At 43.5% G+C, this 21,377-nt stretch overlaps 1 protein-coding gene across 1 annotated transcript; it reads left to right on the top strand.

Moving 5' to 3' along the window:
• The first annotated feature begins 561 nt into the window (after positions 1-561).
• On the top strand, positions 562-20,906 carry ACBD3 (acyl-CoA binding domain containing 3). Its single transcript, XM_074897316.1, has 8 exons — positions 562-821; positions 8,550-8,691; positions 9,726-9,866; positions 10,645-10,803; positions 12,798-12,972; positions 16,359-16,551; positions 17,592-17,876; positions 18,779-20,906. The coding sequence occupies exons 1-8, from the start codon at positions 563-565 to the stop codon at positions 18,988-18,990; spliced, it is 1,566 nt and encodes a 521-aa protein (XP_074753417.1). The 5' UTR covers position 562; the 3' UTR covers positions 18,991-20,906.
• Positions 20,907-21,377: the final 471 nt, after the last annotated feature.

Here is a 21,377-nt window from a genome sequence, read left to right as displayed (position 1 = left end):
TGAGAGGAGAGGTCAGTGACAGACCCCACGCTACCTTCCAGCCGGGGCAAAAGGCTTTCCATCTGACATAAAGCTGTTGAAAAACCATTATTCCCTTCTATAAGGCAACCCAAAGGCGCATACGGAGTGCTCAGCGGCAGTTCGCCCGAGCACCGAGGTACCCCCCGCACCCTGGGGGGCGGCGGAGGGGCCTGCGAGCCGGGGCACGCGGCCCAAACGCTCTGGTGAGCGCAGCGCCGCTACCCGCGGGCGGCTCCCCCGGTCTGGGGCAGGGGGCGAGTTTCTTTTCATCCCCGTGGCCGAGGGGCCGGGGCAGGCCGGCCCAGGCGGGTGTAGCCCCTGCCCTGGGAGGGCGGCGCGGCGGGAAAAGGCGGCGCCGAGGGGCCGCCCGCGTCCGGCCGCCGCCCGCAGGCTGAGGGCGAGGGGCGGGGCCGAGGGCGGGCGCGGGCCGGGCGCGGGGGCGGGGCAACTGGGCGGGGCCGGAAGTTCCGGGTCGGAGGGGACCGGAAGTCGGGACGTGGCCGCCGCAGCGGAGCAGGAGGCGGAGGGCGGGCGGGGGAGGATGGCGGCGGTGCTGAGCTCGGACCGGCTCGAGGTCTCGGTGGACGGGCTGACGCTGAGCCCCAACGCCGAGGCGCCGCACTGTGAAGCGCGGCCGGGGCAGGGGGAGCCCGCGGCGGGGCGGAGCCGAGCGGGCCCCGGTTCCCCGGGCCAGGCGGAGGCCGGCGGTGAGGCGGCGGAGGAGGCGGCGCTGAGCCCGGAGCGGCGCTGGGGCTTCGCGCTGGAGGAGCTGTACGGCCTGGCGCTGCGCTTTTTCAAAGGTGAGGCCGCCCGGCGACGTGGCCTGCACACACCCCTACGCACACCTCCCCGCCGGGACCGGGGCGGCGAGGCGGGAGCCGCCGCGTCCTGGCAGACCCCGGGCGTCCGGCATCGCCCGCGTCCCCGCCGAGCCGGTCTCCGGGGTGCAGGCGGAGCACCGGATCTCCCGAGAGCCGCGGGGGGAGGGCGGGGCCGGCACCACCCGCGGCCGCCGGGGGTCGGTGTGCCGGGCGCGGCGGCGAGCTGGGGCGAGCATCGTGTCACGGCGGTCGGAGGCGGGTTGTGGGGATGCGCTTTTCCCGGTGCGAGAGATGAGCCGAGCTGGGGGACCGGGAGAAGAGCCGGGAGGGTGCCCCGGGCCGCCGTGTGCCCGCTCCGCGGGGCCGGGAAGGCACTTCCGAGGGCTTGCACCACCCGCCCTAAAAACGGAGCGAAGGCAAAATTATTCTTGCTTGTGGTATGCGAAGAAAAACCTTGCAAACGTAGGCGAAGAGTGCGCTCCTTGAGCGTTGTCGAGTGTGCTGACAGCCCGGATGCTGGTGTGAGATGTCCTGCCGTCTCCACAGGATGCGAACTTCGAGTCTGGCTTTGCCGCCGCTTCGTGCGCTGCCATGGCTCCGGCTGGCGGCTGTGTGAGGGAGCCGGGAAACACCCAGGCTGTAGACGTGGGGCGTTTGTCTTGGGATCCCCCGTAGCCAGGTTTGCTTCTGCAGAAAGCCGGCGGTCCCTTGCCACGCTTGCTTTCCACAAGAGGAGGAAATCGACTGTGTGGTTTTGGAGGAAGAGCTGCGTTCACTGTAGCGTTACGTTGTGCTACAGCGTTTGAGCACCTCGCAGCGATGTGTCGCTCTGCTGGCTTTCGGGTGGCTGCTGCCTGACGCGGGGCACAGAGCCCGGAGTCTAGCAACGTGCCTGCACTAGGGAGGGTACGACCCTGTACTTGCAAAGGTCAGTCTCGTCGCGGTCAGTTGTTAGGTGACACCCCCCCCCCCCCGGAAAGCTGTCTTTTCTGAGGGCAAGCGTACTGACAGATGAAAACTGTGCTGGAAGGACAAAGTTGTCCGTTTTCTTAACTTTGGCTAACCTGCACCCTAATAGTTGTTAGGAGCATGTAAGGGTCTAAGCAGTTTTCTTGAACCCTCATTCTTTGACCCTGTTCATATGCCCTTCCACAAAGCAAATTTTTGTTAGGATGTTAAAAAAAATCTGTGTTAAGTCGTAAGAACCATAAGGGACTTGATTTTTTTTTGTTTGTTTGTTTTCCTGTGTCAGAAGCTGCTGCTGGGTATCGGGTTGTGGAAGCATTGTCACTTTTGTCTCTTTCTCCTTTCTGTAAAACAAGCTGCTTGAAAGAGTTCTGGTTTGGTTTAATAAGTGTTTGTTTTTAAAACATGATGCAGAAAGAAAGTAGCAAATTCCTTGTCTCACTCAACTGTGGTCTTATTTTGTCTTGGGCTTAATATTCTACTGGAACCTGTATTTACAGTGTAAAGATTACACACTGATTGAGATTATCTACATTATTGCTAACCTATGTCTATTATATCTTGTATTTTAATGTAATTTTTGTTCTGTCTTTATCTGCTCTTGGATGAGGAAAAGTCAGGGGAGCGTTACTTATGTCTGCATTCCAGTTCCTTGTGTTGTGTTGTCTCAGCAGTGGGGTTTTTGTTGCCTTCCTTTTATTAAATGCTTGATTTCAACATGTTTCAACTTACTGCTGCTCTTTTTTTTAACGTTCTGCAATTTCTTGTAATGCATGGTTTTGCTTATAAGAGGAAAATTTTTCGCATTGCATGAAGTTGTCAGACTTTCCAAATGAAGACCTCGTTCCTCTAGCCTTATGGCTGGAATAAGTCACCTGAAAGCATTGCCCATATTTTCATCTGTAGTTTTTTGCTGGAAGTGGCATAACGTGAGGATTTTTATTTATAGATGTGATGGTGAGTTACAGGAGCTGGTAATACTTGAATTACTGATTCTGCCAGCTTGTTCTATATCTGTGTGGCTCCAAAAATAATTGGTCTTGTTTCCAAATGATTTTCATGCATCCACTGTCAAAACAACTGTGGGAGCGGGCATGCTTGTTTAGCAGCCTTGTAGATGCCAAGGAACAAACAGATTCTTCCTTTACTTGAGGAAGCAACATAAGAGGGACTGAAGGTTGACCCATGTTAATAGGTTAATGCTGAGATCTTGTTTCTGATCATTCTTCTAAACGATGCTGATTTGGAGATGAGGGGTGTCTTGGAAAACTTTTGTCTGAAAGCTAGTTGATATCCATGCCTCGGTGTATGATATTACCTACTCACACAGCTACTGTGGAACGAACAAGTGACTCAGGGCAGTGCTTTTTTGGGAGAACGATGGCGTCGGGATTAACTGTGGCGATTGGGAGGGAAGGAGCTTGGGTCAGGATGCTGAAGGAGTTCCTCTGAGAGGTCGAGGGGCAAGCAGCAGTCACGAGTTAAGCAGCTTCCTTTCTGCTTCAGTGTGCAGACTGAGTTGTCTGGTTGTAACTCATGATGTACTTTATTCCTAGAAAAGTCGAATCTGATCAAAATACTTCAGATTTGCTTATTACAGTGACTGCTAACACTTGTCTGTGGTGGCATATTGCATGTAACAGAATTGCTCGAAGACAAGACAGGGTGGGAGTGCGTATAAACAATGTGAAAAAACACAACTGAAACTAGGCTAGGATATTAAAGAGACTCAAAAGCTACCTTATTCTGTCTCTGATAAAGACAGAAACAGATCTAAAATGCTTGACCCTGGGTCACTTCAACTGTCAGGCCTTGGGCTGTGCAGGAGATGCACGCTAGCTTTTTTTAGCATCCATAATGGCTTGTGAAGAGAGCTTTTCAGAATAACGGGGGCATAGAAAACAGATAGTTAACAGTGTTCCCGTCCATTTTTCTGGGAGAAACAGGAGCATCCTTTACTGCTCTGTCGAGCCTAGCTCAGGTCAACTAGAATTTTGGCTGCCATTAAGAAGCTGCTCTGCTCTGCTGGATCCAGTGTACACTGGAGAACAGTCACATTACTGAAATGGGTGCGTTTCTTTGTCCCTTGGACTGTCTGTAATTGTGTGCCCTGGGGCAGCTGGCAGAATAGAAGTGTGTCTGATGACTTCTTCTGCTTGTTGGGCTGGTACAAGCTATGCCAGTGAAGGTAACTTGTTTCAGGTGTAAGCAGTGTACTGCAGGAGGAGGGGGTGGCTTGCATAGACCTGCCAGTGTATCTATTCCAGCATCAACCTGGCTTTACAGTTTTCCACATCCTGTTATTGAAATACCATTGCACCCAGCCTTCAGTATATGACATCTCTGAAGTGTTCATTCACTGTCTAAAGTGATTTGCTGTGTAGCACATCTGAGTAGACAGTATACAAACCATATCATTTTGGTATCTAAAAGCTCTCCTGGTATGTTAAGTACTCTAATTTTGTTTGACTGCTCAGAAGTTATTTCCTCTTATCCTAACAAGAACGTATCTTCAACCTCAGTAATACATCATTCTAAATTAATTGTTCAACCTCATCTTTTTTTTTTGAGGGCTAATTTGATGGCATGATTGTAATTCACGACTTGAGTAGGTTCTTGTATGAGAATATGAAAACCCCCATAATGTATCTATGTTTGACGTGAAGTTGAGCTTTGATCATGTTTAATTGGAAGGGCTGGTTGGTAAGTCTTCTGTTGATGCACAATATCTTCAGGAGAGGAGGATTAGGAGGTAAGAGTGTGTACTGGGTTCTGCAGGCACTGATTCAGTTCTCACACTTCTCAGTTTTGGTCTGCTCATTAAAACTTCGCAAATGAATAGCATTAACATAGGTGACTTCTGCTTTTAAAAGCTATGAGGTGACAAATCACACTTTGCAAACTGTTTTCTGTTTTTTTTCCTAGATGACTGCTGAATGCTATCCCATGGGGATTAAGTGTTTAGAGTGAGCACAGTAGGTGAAGTTGGGAGTGGAAGCTGCAGCATATTGTGCCATGTTTCTTACAGGGGAAGAAAGGCTGAAATTACATAGGATTAACAGTATCTTGCATGATACAGTCTCTTGAACATATTTCTTAAACTCCCTTGAGTCTACATTTGTGGGTTTATACCAATTCACATCAATGGTACAGTGCCACATAGTGATATAAGCCTCTGATACCTGCTTTTCATTACTAGTTATAGATTCATCTTCCCACTGTGTTTGCATGCCGACACAAACAGTGGTCTGCAAGCATACAGTTAATTACCTTTAGTGCAAGGAGGGTTATTAGTCTTTTAAGTACTGGTTTTCTGGAATATTCAGCTGAGTTGCCCTCAGTGGATCTCAGTTTTGTGGGCATCTAAACAAAGTAGCCACTGTCAAGGAGAACTGTAGTATGAAGAGATGATGGGTGTACAGGGATTTCCCTTTCATGGTTGACAACACAGTGACAGTATGTTGTGGTTTCATGGCACACATCTGAGGCCTGAGCTTGCAGTAAGTGGGAGCTGGTCTTTCTCCGTGGTCTGGGTGAGCTACTTCGTGTCGTTAGTGAAGTACATATGTATATATGGGCCCTTACTGCAGAATGCCTAAAGCATTGTAGGTCCAATAGCCTGCTTTGTTCATGTAACGGTACCCTTAATCACCACTTGACTTTGATCTGTTAGTAGTTGCTGCTTAAGCATAGAGTTTAGTTGACTTGAGAAATTGCCATTTCAGGTGAACGCTGGTTTGATGTGTTGTGTTGTCAGGAAAGAAGTCTCCTAATCTTCTGTGAGAAAGATGAGGCTTTCAGTGGCCCTGTTGGCTCAGGCATACCAGGGGCATAGGAGGAGTTGTATAGCTACTGTACTACTGCTGCGTGCATACTTTGGATTTCTCAATATGTTCCCTAGAGCTCTTTGATGTTCTTCAGCTTCCTGACAGCTGTATTAGATGTGTGGGTAATACCTGCTGGAATAAATTTGGCACTTGTACTTGTCTGGACTCACTAATGTTCTTTTTTGGCTTATTTGACTCTGCCGTTGGCTTCAAGTCCTCAGGTTCAGTTTAATGGCAACAATTCCAAACCTTTGGGATAATGACGCACTGTGGCTTATGCTGAAGAATTCATCTGAAAAATAGCTAGTATACAAGTACGCAATACGTTTCCAAATATTTTGCTGAGAGTTTGCTTCTAATCTGCATTATCTACAAGTCACTGAATGCCTGTCTCATATTTTCTCATCTGTCGATATCTTCCTCTCTTATTTAGTTTGTTTGTTGTTCATCCCTTGGGTCACCATTCTTCGTAAATGCAGATTTTGGCTTCTCTCTACAGTTACGTCTTGAGGTCTGAATTGTCTGTTCTGTGAAAATGCAGATGTGCTGTGTATAGCATGGGAAACAATGGGTTTTTTCCCTTTAACCCTCTTCAGAAATGAGTTCAGATATTGTTGATGTTAGCTGGCTTAGATTGCAGTCAAGTACAGCAAATAGCTATGGTTTTTGGCAGACAACTGTAGGTGTACAGGTTGTACAAGGTAAACTATGCCATAGGGACCCCCTTGAGAAGCAAACTTCACTTAAAAGCCTGTCAGAATTTCAGTGTAGTACCCTTATCAATTGATTTGCTTTTCAGCATGCTGCCCCAGGATATTAAGTATGATTTCAAAGTGCATGCTGTTCATTGAGGCTAATGAAAGTGCTTGCTGCCTAATAAGCAAATTCTGAGTTAAATGTGAAGTATGAAGAATTGAGGAAAGCCAAAGGGCTCTTTGGGTGGCCTGAGAGCGGGAGACCTGAGACCCAGGGAGAGACCTTACCAGAACATGGTGGTTTGCATCTTTTAAGGATCACAGATGTGTCGGGGTGGGAAGGGACCTCTGGGCGTTGTCAAGTTTAGCCCTTCTGTTCACAGCAGGCTTCTTGGGACTGTGTCCATTTGGGTATTGAATATCTGCAAGGATGGAGATGTCAGAATCAATCTGGGCAACCTCTTCCATAATCACTCTCATGATTAAAAAAAAAAAAAAAAAAAAAGGACACCTCTTATGCTTGAGTGGCATTTCCTATATTTCAGTTTGTGTCTGTTACCTCTCGTCCTTTCACTGGATACCACTGAGTAGACTCTGCTTCAGTCTTTACATTTCCCCACCTTCTCCACCCCACTAGGTATTTTTGGAAATAAATATTTTTGTGGAGAAAGGCTTATGGTTTTTGAAGCTGGAAGCTATATTTGCTGTAAGGTTGTGTGACACTGGGAGAAGAGCAAATACTTGAGATTCTGGAAGAGTGAAGTGGATGTTTAGGATGGGATAATAAGTAATTAAATGTTTACCTTCCTAATTCTTTTATTCTGGCTTCAAAACAAATGGCATGCATGTAGTGGTTGCTTGTGATATTTTAATGAAGTCCAGTAATGTACTGAACTTACTCTGTCAAAAATACAGCTTCTTGCTGTGACCTGCAAACACTTTTCCTCTGGGATTGTTTCCAAGTTTCAGAAGTTTTTGCTTTGAGTTTCTCAATAAGCCATAGTAGAGGTATTTATTCCCCCCCCCATTTTGTTCTGAGATTTGCTTCTTTTCCTGTTAATAACTGTGTTCACAAGCATCAGCCGAGCAATTTTACAATATGTAAATGCCAGCCCTAAGATTTGGGTGTGAATTGCACTGTACATTTTTGGGCTGTAAACAACTTGCTCCAAAGCAGAGCTGGAAACTTGTGGCAGCTCTGCCTGCAGTTCCTGACTAAATGGAGAGCAGTTAGTAGTACAGTCATGCCAAATCACTGTTTACCTCTGGCAACAGCTTCCTCATTTCAGTCCTTCCAAAAGGAGATGACGCTTATTTATTTGTTTTCCTGTTCAAGAAAAAGGTCTTTTCTTAATGAGTAGTGTAATTATAGCGGTGCCTGTTTCTTTGATTTGTTTTGACAGTTTAAATGTGCTGAGGTAAGTCCTAGCTGACTAATTCATATATAATTTTAAATCAGCGCAAGTCTCTTCTTGCCAGTAAATGTGTGGCAGGATCTAACCAAGACCACTTCAGAAGGTGTTGGTGTGGAGCCACTGGAATTCTGGTTATGTTCAGGCTTATGTTGCCTGTCTTATGGCCTCAGCTCTCTGTATGTGCTGGTGCTGGTGGAGTCACCTCTAAGACCTTTCATTCTGAGGCGTTATTCCAGCTGCATTGGCAAAGTGCAGCAATCTAATTCCCCCAAGGAAAACTCTCCCTTAATTCTGATTTTTTCTCTCTGCAGTTTTCCTTGCCTTAAACCTTTCTTCTGCTTTCATCGATGTGAAGAGCATGAAAGGAGAGCAATTTATAAAGTTAACATCACATCTTTCTTTGTGGAAGATCCTTCCTATCCACACTAGACTTGGCAGACACATTTGAATTTAAGTTAAGGTTTTTAAATATTTCAGAGATACAGATCCATATGGTATGATGTTCAACTAACATAAATATTTATGTGGTAACTTACTAGTTAAGTTATCACGTAAATTAATGACTCTAGATGGTATGATGGAAAACACTTCACAATTACATTTCAGCAGCTAATAGATGTGTTTCTTCTGGACAGATCTATTTTATTTGAACAGAACTGACTTAATTTGTCCAACCTGTTGTGACTTCTCTTTCTTATTCCTTTTTTATGGAGGAAATCATGGCAATGGTTATACAAAATGTTCTTTGCTGTCCTGCGCTTAATCATTCAATCACAACATTGAAATTTTCCTTTTTTTCTGCAGAAAAAGATGGCAAAGCCTTTCATCCAACATACGAAGAAAAGCTCAAACTTGTGGCACTGCATAAGCAGGTTCTGCTGGGACCTTACAACCCTGACACTTGCCCTGAAGTTGGATTCTTTGATGTGCTGGGGAATGATAGAAGGTAAAAGGGCTGGTGCTCTTCTTGGTCTTAACTCTGCTTTTCCTGTCTGAAGATAACATCATCCAATTTCTGCAATAAAACGACAAGTATGTGGGTTGCCTCAATATGTGTGTATGGTATTGGAAAGTGAGAGTGGTCTCTTCAAATACATCTTAGAAATCTGAGTCACGGTTCAGTAAAGGAGCTAACAGAAGATTATTGGATTTTTTCAACAGCATTAGGAAAAGCTGCTGTGCCAACAATCCAGTTTCTCATAGCAGTTTAAGACTTGGTTGGCTGTGCCTTAATGTGCAGGCCTGTGTTTCATTCTAACTCCACATCAGGGTTAGAGCAGGCCAAGCCTTTTACTAATGGTAGCAGCATTCACCATAGCTTTTACTAATACCAAAGATAACTTCTGAAATCAGATGCTTGATGTGTTCAAAATGAGTGAATTTTTATGAGATCTGAGCGGTCTCTGGCCTCTCATGCATTGCTTGTAGTTCAGGCTGCACTTCTGATGTTCATTGTTGCTATTTCTAGTGTGAAGGTGATGTGCAACACCACACTGGCTTCTCAGAGCTGGACCCAGTACACTGCTTTTGCACAGCTGGACATAGTTTTCCTTTAGGAAGAACCAGGCTGTTGCATTCAACTAACTGAAGCACTGTAATCAATGGTTGTTACCAGTTTATTCATCCAGGAAAATGTATCCATTTTTTCATACAAACTAGAGCGGAAGAAGGGTAAAAAATATTTCAGGTTCATTTGTAGCTGGAAAGCTCTTGGACATCGTTCAGAATTCTGAGTAGTGTCGATGGTATGTATGAGATTTCATAGAAGCACTCAGTTATGTCTGAAAGAGTTGTTCTGGTGCAGGAAGAAGAGAGCACTGTACTGTCTTTGGGAAAAAGTTGTTGCTTCTCTGAAACTGCATATGATGAAGTTTCATCCCTGGTGTCACAACTTTTTTTTCTTTGCTGGGTTCTCAGAGTTTGCTACTGACTTGAAAAGAGTTGAGTCTTCTGTTATTTCAGCTGATTTCTCTCTCTCAGGAAGGAATGGGCTGCACTTGGAAACATGTCAAAACAAAAAGCTATGACAGAATTTGTTAAGCTCCTGAATAGGTGTTGCCACTTGTTTTCAACGTATGTGACTTCCCACAAGATAGAGAAAGAAGAACAAGAAAAGAAAAGGTAGTGTTTGAGTCCTTTGGTATTGGAGTATATTGAGTGTATAACTCTTGACCTGTGGATAGTGTCACAGCTAACTTGGATTGAAGTTGTCTTGGGAAGAGAAGTGCCTGAAGTTTAGGTGGCTGTGCTACCATTTGATCTCCCTAAGCCTTTTTATTTTGCCAGTAATGAATTATTGTTTCTGAGGTGAAGACACCTAGAATGTAAGGAGTTTCTAAAATTTTGCTAATGCTGTCATCTTAAGATGTTTAAGAAATACATGCTTCACAAAATGTCTGCCCCAATATGTCTGTGGACTAAACGTATGCAGAACATGAAATTGTCAGGTGCTTTAAACTCCTCTTCTGGTATTGGTTAACAACTTGACAAAGACAGTCCTCTACTATCATTTACATATCACGATATCATGTGATTATCAAACTGTAATATCCATGTAATTATTGAACATATGGAAAAGCTTGAAAGAGGTGTTTAAGGTTTCCAGGCATTTTTTTCCACTGCTCTCTACTACAGATAGTATAGTAACAGGTTAGAGTGATTATCAAATTATAATACAGAGTTTACACTTGTCATACTGCAGAGTACAGTAAAAGTAAACAGTAATATGTTTTCTTCTTGTGTCCAGTAAGACACTTCTCCAGGCCAATTTAAGTGGGAGGAGATGATACCAAACAAAAAAGCCTTATTGGGCAGGCAGAAGGCAGGTTACAGCATGTTGAAAATAACTCGTCCTAGGATTGTAGGAATGCTGAAATAGCTTATTGAGTGGATGTTGCAGAAGAGAAGAGGAAGAACGAAGGCGGCGTGAAGAGGAGGAGCGTGAGCGTTTACAAAAAGAAGAAGAAAAACGTAGGCGAGAAGAAGAGGAAAGACTGAGAAGGGAAGAAGAAGAGAGGAGGAGAATAGAGGAGGAACGACTTCGGATGGAACAACAGAAGTGAGTAACAGAAACAACACTTGAAAGAAAATTACTTGCACTTGAGACAATTGTATCTAACTGTTAAAAAAGTTAGGCTAAAATTGAATACCTGAAGTTCAGAGCACTCAAGCCTGGCAATGACATTTGCATCCTTAGTTAAGAGGGACACGGTTTGCAGAGAGTAATTACTCTAATGTGTTATTGTATGTGGCCTCCTCAAATGAAAGTGCCAGAGAAGCTTTCTTTAAAGAGAAGCTCTGGAGATTTTGGGGTTCAAAGGCTGCACCTCATGAAAACTTGTGTCTCTGCTTCCTAAATGATTAATGCCGCACTCAACTGAGCAGAGTTAAGTGTCCAGCTGGAAATGTTGTTTGAACTGTGACTTGAACGTTTCTATCCTTTCACAGAACGTGGAACCTTGAAAAAAGGATAACTGCAGTTCACTGGGGTGTTTTGAATGCATGGCTGAAATTTCCTAACTTGGTAGTCTAACACTACTTCCTTGACGGTGCTCCCTTTCTAGAAAGTGTGAAGTGTCTGCAGATCTCATTTGTATGCTGGCAATCACTGGATCTTACCACATTTCTAAAATTCACATTCAAATGCACTTAACTTCTGTTTGTAGCCTGAATTAAATTGTTTACTTGGAATATATAGCTCTAGTTATATTTCATTGTTCCCATAGTATCTAGGTGCTGAAGACATGAATCTAGCTTTGCACACATAATATTTAAGAGAATGGTAAATCATTGAAGCTGTTCCACATCAGTCAGAAACCGTTTTCCATAATAAAAATGTCTTCAGAGGGGATGTCTCTGAAGTAGATCCTGTGCTTGCTATGTAGTCGTTTTGAGAAGAGAGCAAATAATTAATCCACAAGTTTTACTGTTTAATGTGACGAGAGCCAGAGGAGTGTAAAATACAGAGAATACAATAAAAAACATTGCACAATGCTAAGTAACAAGAAGCATGATATGCCTTGAAGTTAAGAGATTTTTTTTTTATATGAATAGCAGTTGTGTACTAAGTGCTTGTAGCAGGTTACAGAGATAAGGAGTTTAGTCAGAAAAGGAATGTCAATACATATATATGGGCCGTGTATCTAAACTGGTCATAGTTTGCTGAAGAGTAGTAAATCTTGCCATTTAGGATACTAAACCAGTCTAATACTGGAGCTTTTAGAGGATGATTTTTGGGTAAGGAAAGAATTACTCCTGAATTTGTGTCATACTTCTTTCTTCCTGTGAAGCATTGATAGCTGGTCACTGATGGACATAACATGTGAGACAAACCCTGGATCTAGCTAGTAATTTTACTATATAGTTTCTGTTAGCCCTTTGGAGAGAGGAGAAAAACTGAGCCAGTGCATAAGTAACCCATGTGTTCCTCCTGAAGTTTCAGCAGTTGTGTTTATTGGAGGCACAGATGCCCTATTTGGCAGCATTGTTTTTTGTTCCTGAATTAGGCCACAGTCAGTCAGGATTTTCATATTTGTTTGCATACTGTCCTGGGAAATTAAGATAGTAATGTGGTGTGTTCTTCTTAGATGTACCAAAGAGCGTTGGTGTGCTGTACCACAGAGGGTTTGTTCTTATCAGTATTTGTAGAACGGTTGCTAGAAGGGTGCTTTCTGCATGTTTTCTGGAGGAACTGAATGTGGTTTTTTCCCCTTGGTTGTTTGAGAAATTTAGTCATGCATTTTTCTAGCACTACCTCTTTACCAGACTACAGATTGGGAATTACGTAAGAGCTCTTGGTTTTTTAACATATGATGTTTTCAAACATTGGGTAGAAATTGTTGCTCCCTTCTTCATATTCTCAGCATATTTTTTTAGGCAAAATTCACATTTGCATTACCTCTGGGTTCTGCTCCATTATGTAGATTTGTTTTAATTGTTTTTTGCAGGAATTGAATTAACTGTCTTTGAGGCCACTTAAATCACTTAAGTACAGGGATTTCCCCAATACCCTCAGCTGCTTGTAATCTTCATACTCTCCTCCCACCTATCTAGGCAACAGATAATGGCAGCACTGAACTCCCAGACTGCCATTCAGTTCCAGCAGTATGCAGCCCAGCAGTATCCGGGCAACTATGAACAGCAGCAGATCCTAATTCGGCAGCTCCAGGAACAACATTATCAACAATACATGCAGCAGTTGTATCAAGTCCAGCTTGCACAGCAACAGGTATGGCCGACCAGCTGAGAAGCTTAGATTTTGTGTCCCAGGCTGTCTGAGAGATGTTACCTTGTCTGCCGTTACCTCCTTGAAAAGGTAATTGCTATGAGGATAGTGTCCTAGTGACTAATGTGGCTTCAGATTCAAACACCAAAGCTCCGTTATTTAATCTTTTTGTGTAGTTTCTTGAAGCAGCTCTTAGTTAAGAAAATTCTAAGCAGCCTTTACTAATTACATGGCTTGATATTATTCTTGAGACACCAAATATGGAGCGCTCTGCTGCAGTATCTATTGTATGTGTAATTTAATGGGGGTACCTACCAGTGCATCTGAGCACAAACCAACTTATGCAAGTGACTCTCGTGTAGGTCTGGCACCTGAAGATCTGTGCAGAGCATCAAGCTTTGGTCAGCCATGCGTTTCCAGCTGAACATGCATGCGGCACTGCCACATCACTACTGGGTTTGAGATTGCTTCTTCCTGTCACTGATGACTACTGACTTTTCTCCTTCTGCCGCTACTGTCTGACATCAGTATCTAATTAAGTTGCTTGCCTGCAATAGACTGCTCGTGATTTGGGTGGGAGGACAGACTTTCGCATTTCTGGTAGCAATGGGTGGCAGTAGTACATTACTCCTCTGCAAGGGTTTTGTGCTTGGGCTTGAAAGGCCACTTGTCAGTTTAGGGGAGTCTTACATCTCAGGCAAATATGCTGTATTCCCATCTCAAGCTGTCTTAAAGTTCAAGGATGTCTATCTGTAACTGTCTCAAACAGATGTAAGCCAGACTCCAGACTAGTATGTCTGACCTATCTGGGCAGGACCTGAATCTTAAATGGCCTATAACTGCCAGCCTGAGTTCTGTTGTTCTTGAGCTGAAGATTTGAAATTCAGTAACCAATTTCTTGTTAAATCATTTGTATTTTGATGAGGCTGATGCCCTCAGAAAAGAACTGTCCAAGGAAGGAGGAAGCCATGTGAGCCTCATGAAGTTCAACAAGGCCAAGTGCAAGGTCCTGCACATGGGTCAGGGCAGTTCCTAATATCAGTACAGACTGGGGGATGAATGGATTTGGAGCAGCCCTGGAGAGATGGATTTGGCGATACTGGTTCATGAAAAACTGGATGTGAGCTGGCAGTGAGCTCTTGCAGCCCAGAAAGCCAGTTGTATCCTGGGCTGCATAAAAAGTGTGGCCAGGTGGTTGAGGTGATTCTCCCCCTCCACTCTGCTTTCATGAGACCCCGCCTGGAGTCCTATATCCAGCTCTGGGGTCCCCAGTACAAGACAGATGTGGACCTGTTAGAGCAGGTCCAGAGGAGGCCACAAAAATGGTCAGAGGGCTGGAACACCTCTCCTCTGAGGAAAGGTTGAGCAGGTTGGGGTTGTTCAGCCCAGAGGAGAGAAGGCTCCAAGGAGACCTTATTGCAGCCTTTCAGTACTTACAGGGGGCTTATAAGAAAAACAAAGACAGACCTTTTTACCAGGGCCTATAGTGACAGGACGAGGAGCAATGGTTTTAATCTGAGAGAGAGTAGGTTTAGAGTGAACATGAGGAAGAAATGGTTTTACAATGAGGATGGTCAGACACTGGATCACATTGCCTAGAGAAGTTGTGGATGCCCCGTCATTGGAAGTGTTCAAGGTCAGGTTGGATGGAGCTTTGAGTGGCCTGATTGGGTGAAAAACGTCCCTGCCCACAGCAGGCGGGTTGGACTAGATGATCTTTAAAGGTCCAAGCCAAGCCAAACCACAATTTGATGGAGTTGTAGTGGTATAGGAAAGTCAGAAGCTTCCTACCCTGTTATAGTTACTCTTGAAGCTTAGTGCCACCTTGGTACCAATGCTTTGGTGTCGTAGTGGTAAGCAAAAGCTATAGCCTCATCAGTCTTGTCCTTGCTGTCTTCTGTAATTGATACTACTCCCTTGAGACAGGTGTCAGAGATGCTGCTGCCAGTTTTCTTCAGTGCTGTCAGCACTGCTCCTTTCAATCATGGCTGCTTGCTTTCTATGTACAGAAGACTAATGCCCTCCAAGATCTGGGCAAAACAGCCTTTCCTTTATAGTGACTTACAAAATAAGAAGTCTGCCAGACAATGAAGTTTATCTTTCAAATCTCTATTTGGACAACTTTTGTAGAGGAACGGATGAAAAAGAAACATGTAACAGCTAAAATTATCTAATCCTATTTCAGACTTCCCTGAATGTTCAGGAGGCCTCTGTAAAACTTCTGAGGAATACTTTACTTTCAGATGCCTGTAACTCAGGCTCTTTGGGACGTATTAGTGTAGTTAAAAAAGTGCTGTTCTGTCATGGTTACTTACAGATCATCTTGTGATACAATTAATTTTGGAAAGGACGTATGCAATAGTTTTCCAGGAAAGTTCTTCCCACTTTATGTTGTCTCAGTGCATAGAACTGCTGTTGTAGCAAGTGGATCTGGGCACCATCTGTACTATTGCTCAGATTTGAAATCTAAGTAATGTTTGACTATATTGTCTTCATGCTCCTACAGGATACCTATGTCCCATTCATTCATCAGTTAGGTTATTCTTTAAAGAGTAGTTCTGTCAATTATACTTTTTTTCCTGTCCCAACAAAAAAGCATATGTAATCTCTGTACTGATAGCTAGGGGCAGGGGAATAAGCCTTGAAGCTAAAGGGGCTTCAGCAGGTAATGCATCCTGCTTAAATCCAAAAGGATGGTTGTTACCTTGTATAATCTCTTTCTAGGTGTATTTAATCCTTTGCAGAGGGACAGCGTGATAAATTCTGTCTAGAGAGTTTCAATGTACGTAAGTCGTGTTCTAAAAGCAGCACCTCTGAGCTTTAATAACTCTTCTCCCAGACCACTTGCAGTCCTTGTGGCTCTTACACGTCCTGCTTTCATATTAAATAACTGCATTTGTCAGGCATCATGGATTTGATAGAGAACCCTGTTGAGCAAGATAAGTCGCAAATTGTCAAGTACTTAATAGACCTTAAATACTTCCAGCTCTCTTTAGAGCTAGACCCCTTTCAGCCCGCTGGTAAAAACCAGCAAACAAGTCATCGCTTTCAATTTTGAAAGAAACATTATATGAATTACTGAAATGAAGAAATTTCTGTAGTTAAGTGCAAGGGTTTATTGTGTGTGCCCCGATTAACTTGAAAGTTGAATCTTTTTGTTCCGGTTGTACCCACCAGCCTAGAACAAAGTGACTTCATTTCCCCTGTTGCTAAGTACATGTAATTCTCACTGGTTAATGTGTGCTGCTTCTGGCCTTTTGTGTAGGGCCTCTTTGTGGGGTGCAGGCAGAGATTGTTTTTCTTTATAAAGTGTCTTTGTACCTTCTACTGGAAGAGGGAGACATCTTGGGAGGTTTTGGTTTTACTTGACTTGATTTCTGTCATTTTAGGCAGCCTTACAAAAACAGCAGGAGGCGGTTGTGGCAGCGACAGGGACACCTCTGACTACTGCATCGAAGGTGAATGCACCTGCCCCAGGGGACACCCCATCTATTAATGGGCAGGCCAGTGCACATGCAGACAGCCCTGAAAAAGAGCTGGATCCAGAGGCTTTGGAAGAAGCGCTGGAGAATGGACCAAAAGGTAGGCCTAGCTAGATGCCTTAATTAAAAATAAATAGCAAAAGCATTTCTTAGGAGTCCGATGTTTTAAGTATGGTTACTGTGGCTCTTTGGCTTCATTGGGCTATGCAAGAGCTAAGTTGGATTCCTGGGTCCAGTTTCTCTCAAGGGAGAGCAATACTGTGCAAGCAAAACCCAGCTTTGGGGTAAGGGAAAGAGGAAACAGCAAAAGCGGTTCAGGCAAATTGGTTGGGATCCAGAACCTCCTTTCACTCTTGAAAGAAAGGCACATAAAAGTTCTGTCAGAAAGCTGTTCTGTGCAGAAGTATGTTCAATCTTATTTGAACTCAGGTCAAAACTGAATGATTTAGCCTTGCAGATTAAAATAAAGCCAAATCCGTCTTACTCTGCTGTCCTACCTGTGGCTTAACCCTGTCCTATGTGCAGTCTGGACTGCTGTCTGCTCATATTTCCCACCTTCCTCAGACAGCTCCTAGGAGGCTGCGGTAGTGGAGCAGGAAACATAGCCTCCCAGCAGCTCTTTCATCGCTGGTGTTTCTGGGTGTTACCTCTATGCTTTCATCCACAATCAGTAGTCCTCAAAAGACTTGCTTGGATCCCAGTGTAGAACCACCACTAGCACAGTCCCTGTCTGCATAATGAGACCTTCAGTTATTTTAGTCAATACTTGACAATTTCTAGACAAATCCACAAGCTCTGGTTCTGTCCCATTAAAGATCCTTTCAGTGAAGAGTTCTGTGCAATGCAACCCTGTCACCTGTAGTAGTACATCTGTCTTCTGAGTCTTTTCTGCAGAAGCACTAGTAGGTTTAAATGTGGTAGATGAGTGAACCGGTAGGATTTAAGCATGCAGCGGTTTATCTAAACTTGCACCGCATTTCCTGCAAGCTTCAGCTGTGAAAGATGTTTCTTCAGTTAAAAAATAAATTACTTGGAAAGAACTCTGCTTGTGGTCCTCGGGTGCCCCTAAGGCACACTTAGATATGCAGCATAAATAACTGAAACAAAGCTTAACGGGAGTATTTCCTCCCCTGTCTCCAGATTCTGTTCCAGTCATAGCTGCCCCATCGATGTGGACAAGACCCCAAATAAAAGACTTCAAGGAGAAAATCCGGCAGGATGCAGACTCTGTGATCACAGTGGGCCGAGGAGAAGTGGTTACAGTTAGAGTACCAACTCATGAAGAGGGGTCTTACCTCTTTTGGGAGTTTGCTACAGACAATTATGACATTGGTTTTGGGGTGTATTTTGAATGGACAGACTCCCCTAATACTGCAGTCAGTGTGCATGTCAGCGAATCCAGTGATGATGAGGATGAAGAAGAAGGTAAGCATGCTTATTTATGTAAGCTTATTTATGCCAGTCCTGCAGAGCTTGCCGTGGGGAAGACCCAAGTGATTGTTTTTTGTAAACTCCTAGTTCTCCAAACTTTCATCTAGCTGGAATCTTGTCTTCAATTTTGAATAGGAAATATAATTCTGAAAGTAACTTCAGTCACCTCATTTGGTCACAGATAGGTTAAAGCAGTTGAGGGTGGAGAAATCCTTTTCCTAAGTTTTACTTACTGCTTAGTGTACCCTCTTGTCCGGTTCAGCTATTCAGTAAGCTAGATTGAAGGTCTTCCCTAATAGGGCATAGTGGATCTGCACACTGAAAGCCTTAAGAAGAATCCTTCTGTGCTGTTCATGAACTTTTTCTAAGGAGGAAGATTCTTTGAGTCTTCAGCAAAACAGCTTAAAAGAGCAATTCCTGATAGTGGCTAGGACACGGGCCACAGCCTTTACCTACAGGGGAGTCTAGCATACTATCAGAAGAAAAATTGTTTGGAATGTGATTTGTTTAGAAGGAACTGCTGACATAGGAAGCAGTGGCCTTCTGGATATTACTACTAAGTAATCAGTAGTAGTAAGTATGTCAGATCAGTAGCAGTCAATGTGAGGTAATGTCTTAATGAAAACTAGAGCTTGGCATCTCTGCAAACTAACCCAGCTGTGCTGGGGAGATGGGTGTGGTGAGTTTTAACATCAAACTGTAAAATCCATGATAAAGTGAGCATGCTTATTGTTCCTTCTGCTTTTGAATGCTTGAGCCACAGCCTTGGTGTGAACCCCTTCGACCCATCTGATTTCCAAACTAACACAGAGTGCCTTGTCCACTACAGATCAGTCTGACTTTCTCTTGTAAAGCATCCACCCACGTTAACTGACACCTTTTCTTTTTCCTTGCAGAAAATACTAGCAGTGAAGAAAAAGCCAAAAAGAATGCCAACAAGCCTCAGCTAGATGAAATAGTGCCTGTGTACAGACGAGACTGTCACGAAGAAGTGTATGCTGGCAGCCACCAGTACCCAGGGAGAGGAGTTTATCTTCTTAAATTTGACAACTCCTACTCTCTATGGAGGTCAAAAACAGTTTACTACAGAGTTTATTATACTAGATAAAGGTGTGGCTGTGTCTGAGGCTGGGCTGTGCAGAAGATGTCATTTTATTTGGAATTTTCTTCAAGCATAATGGATCCTTTTGAGTCTGTGTTTTATCCTGTCTGTATCTGTATGGTTTGTGTGAACTCTAACAAGTAGACACTGGGATCTTCCTGCTCCATGACACTAATGCATATTGCATTGGGCTTAACAGAGGATCTCCCTAGCCCTTTTGGGTATTGGAGTTAACCAATGGAAGTCATTGGCTCCAGTGCTAAGGTCACATCAAGTTGCATTTGTTAAAGCCTCATGAAAAAGGGGGAGGGAGTTGCTGGCTCACTGGCTGGGTGATCTGATGTTTCCAGGTCTGGATGCTTTGAATAACTTGTTAATGGTTAATTTAAAGGTCCCATCAATAACTGGTAGATTTGGATGCAGTTTGCTGTGTAGCAAGTTTCTCTTAACTGTAATTGAATGTCAGATTTTTACACCATTAAAACTTGAAACTTTACGTTGATGCAGTTTAGAAACAAGTTGTCTCGCTTCTGTCCTCTTCGAAGAAGAAACATTCAGTTCCTTAAACCAGTGTAGTGACTAAGACAAGGATGAACAGAATCCTGGAAGTACAGCAAATAACCTCTTCTGAAGATGTAAACTGAATGATAATTAAAATATATGTAACAAGAACCACCTTAATCTCTCTGCCCTGCTGCTAACCCTAGAATAAAAGAAGTCATTTTGGGGGGCAATTGACTTTGAACCAGGGCACAAACTATTTCTAAGTTTGGTGGGTTTTTAATGGGGTAGACTTTAAAAAAGCATATATATATATATATGTATACAAACCTGAAACCAGTTTTCTGCACAATGTTCTGGTTTGTCTGTTTTTGTAAAACCTGAATAAGCACATTGTGCATCTGAAGAACAGGAAATCACTTTGATAAAGTATACGAGTTAATGTTGCACTAATTATAGAATTCACTGCCAGTCCATTTTAGTCTGAACTGGTGATACTTGGGTGCAAACTTTCTGCTTTAATCTGTAACTGTCTGCAGAAAGCCAGAGTGCACATACAGATACTTAATAATGTAGCTTTAATCTCAATTTCATATGGTTTGGTTGGGGCATTTCATATTTTGTATAGTGGAAAAATGCAGGTGGCTCCTTGACTTGAGGCTGCAGTAAGAATCTGCTCTCCTTGGAGCCCTGCACCCCAGGGGTGATGTGTTGCAATGACGACTTGCGTAAGTGCTCTCTGCATGGGTAATGCACTTTGTTACTGAAAGAAAAAATGGTTACTTTGAGTCTGTCAGATCAGTTCTTGCAGTAAGACTTCCATTGATTAGCTGCAGCATGTACAGTTCCATGGCAAATGATGTTGAGTTTGTGGGGTTTGTTTGAATAATCGGTTTGTACATACATGATACTTTACTTTTCTCATACCAACCATGGAGATATTTCTCCTGGAGTGCTTAACTTGTCATCTTGCATTTGGTTCAGCAACACCGTACCAGCTTATAGCTAGTTAGTGCTGCTTTATCCAAAAACACTGTAAAATGTTCTGCTCTTGTGTACATACAGTATATAAACCATGAATTTAGAAAGTACCTTGCTTTTAAAGAAAACTGTATTTAATGTAAAAAAAAAAAAAACCTTTTAAAAAGGCAGGCACTAATATATTTCTTCCAGTCTTCAATTTAATTTTTTTTTTTTGTCCATACAAAAATGTTACAACTTTTTCCTCTAAGAATATCTGTTCTTGGGAGCAGTGTTTGTCGCTTTAAATGGCAGCACTTACTGTCATGTGTTGGATGTTAGAACTTTTACGTTTTCAGACTTTTTTTATTGCCTCTGGCTGTTGATTAGTACAGTACAAGTGCGATTTCAAGATACCTTGAGATAGTATTTAATCCTAATTAAAATACATTTATCTGTAATGCTGTTGGCTTTTTATTAATTTGGAAACCTTGGCATTTCTGTGTATGGCTATTCAGCTAAGATAAGCTTGTCATCTTCCCTTTCATTTTTGAAAATTCAGTACCATGCTAACACTCTGTGGTCTTAGCAGCCAAATCACTTGGGCCAGAGGCTCTTCATGAGAAGTGTCACTAGCTCACTGGATGAGACCATCTGTCAATATTAGAAGAGCCCAGCTTGAACAGCATCATTGCATTGAGTTTTTGAAAGGGTAGGAGAAAGGGTTGGATGTGGGCAGCTAAAACTTGTAGGCTCTTTTCTGCCTAGGAGAAAAGTTCCTACCTTTCCCCCTGAGGTTTACTGAACCCAGCCCCAAGGGTCAGTAGGAGCTGGCTGCCTTGTCCTGAAAAGCCCTTGGCCCAACAGCAAGAGACAGGCAGGACCACGCATGGTTTAGACTGAACAAGAAAAGCAAGAACCTAGAGGCAAAA

The sequence above is a fragment of the Athene noctua genome, chromosome 1 (assembly GCF_965140245.1).
Source record: "Athene noctua chromosome 1, bAthNoc1.hap1.1, whole genome shotgun sequence".
Taxonomy (NCBI): domain Eukaryota; kingdom Metazoa; phylum Chordata; class Aves; order Strigiformes; family Strigidae; genus Athene; species Athene noctua.
The sequence above is the reverse complement of the archived record's forward strand: the minus strand, read 5'-3'. Positions and strand labels throughout refer to the sequence as shown.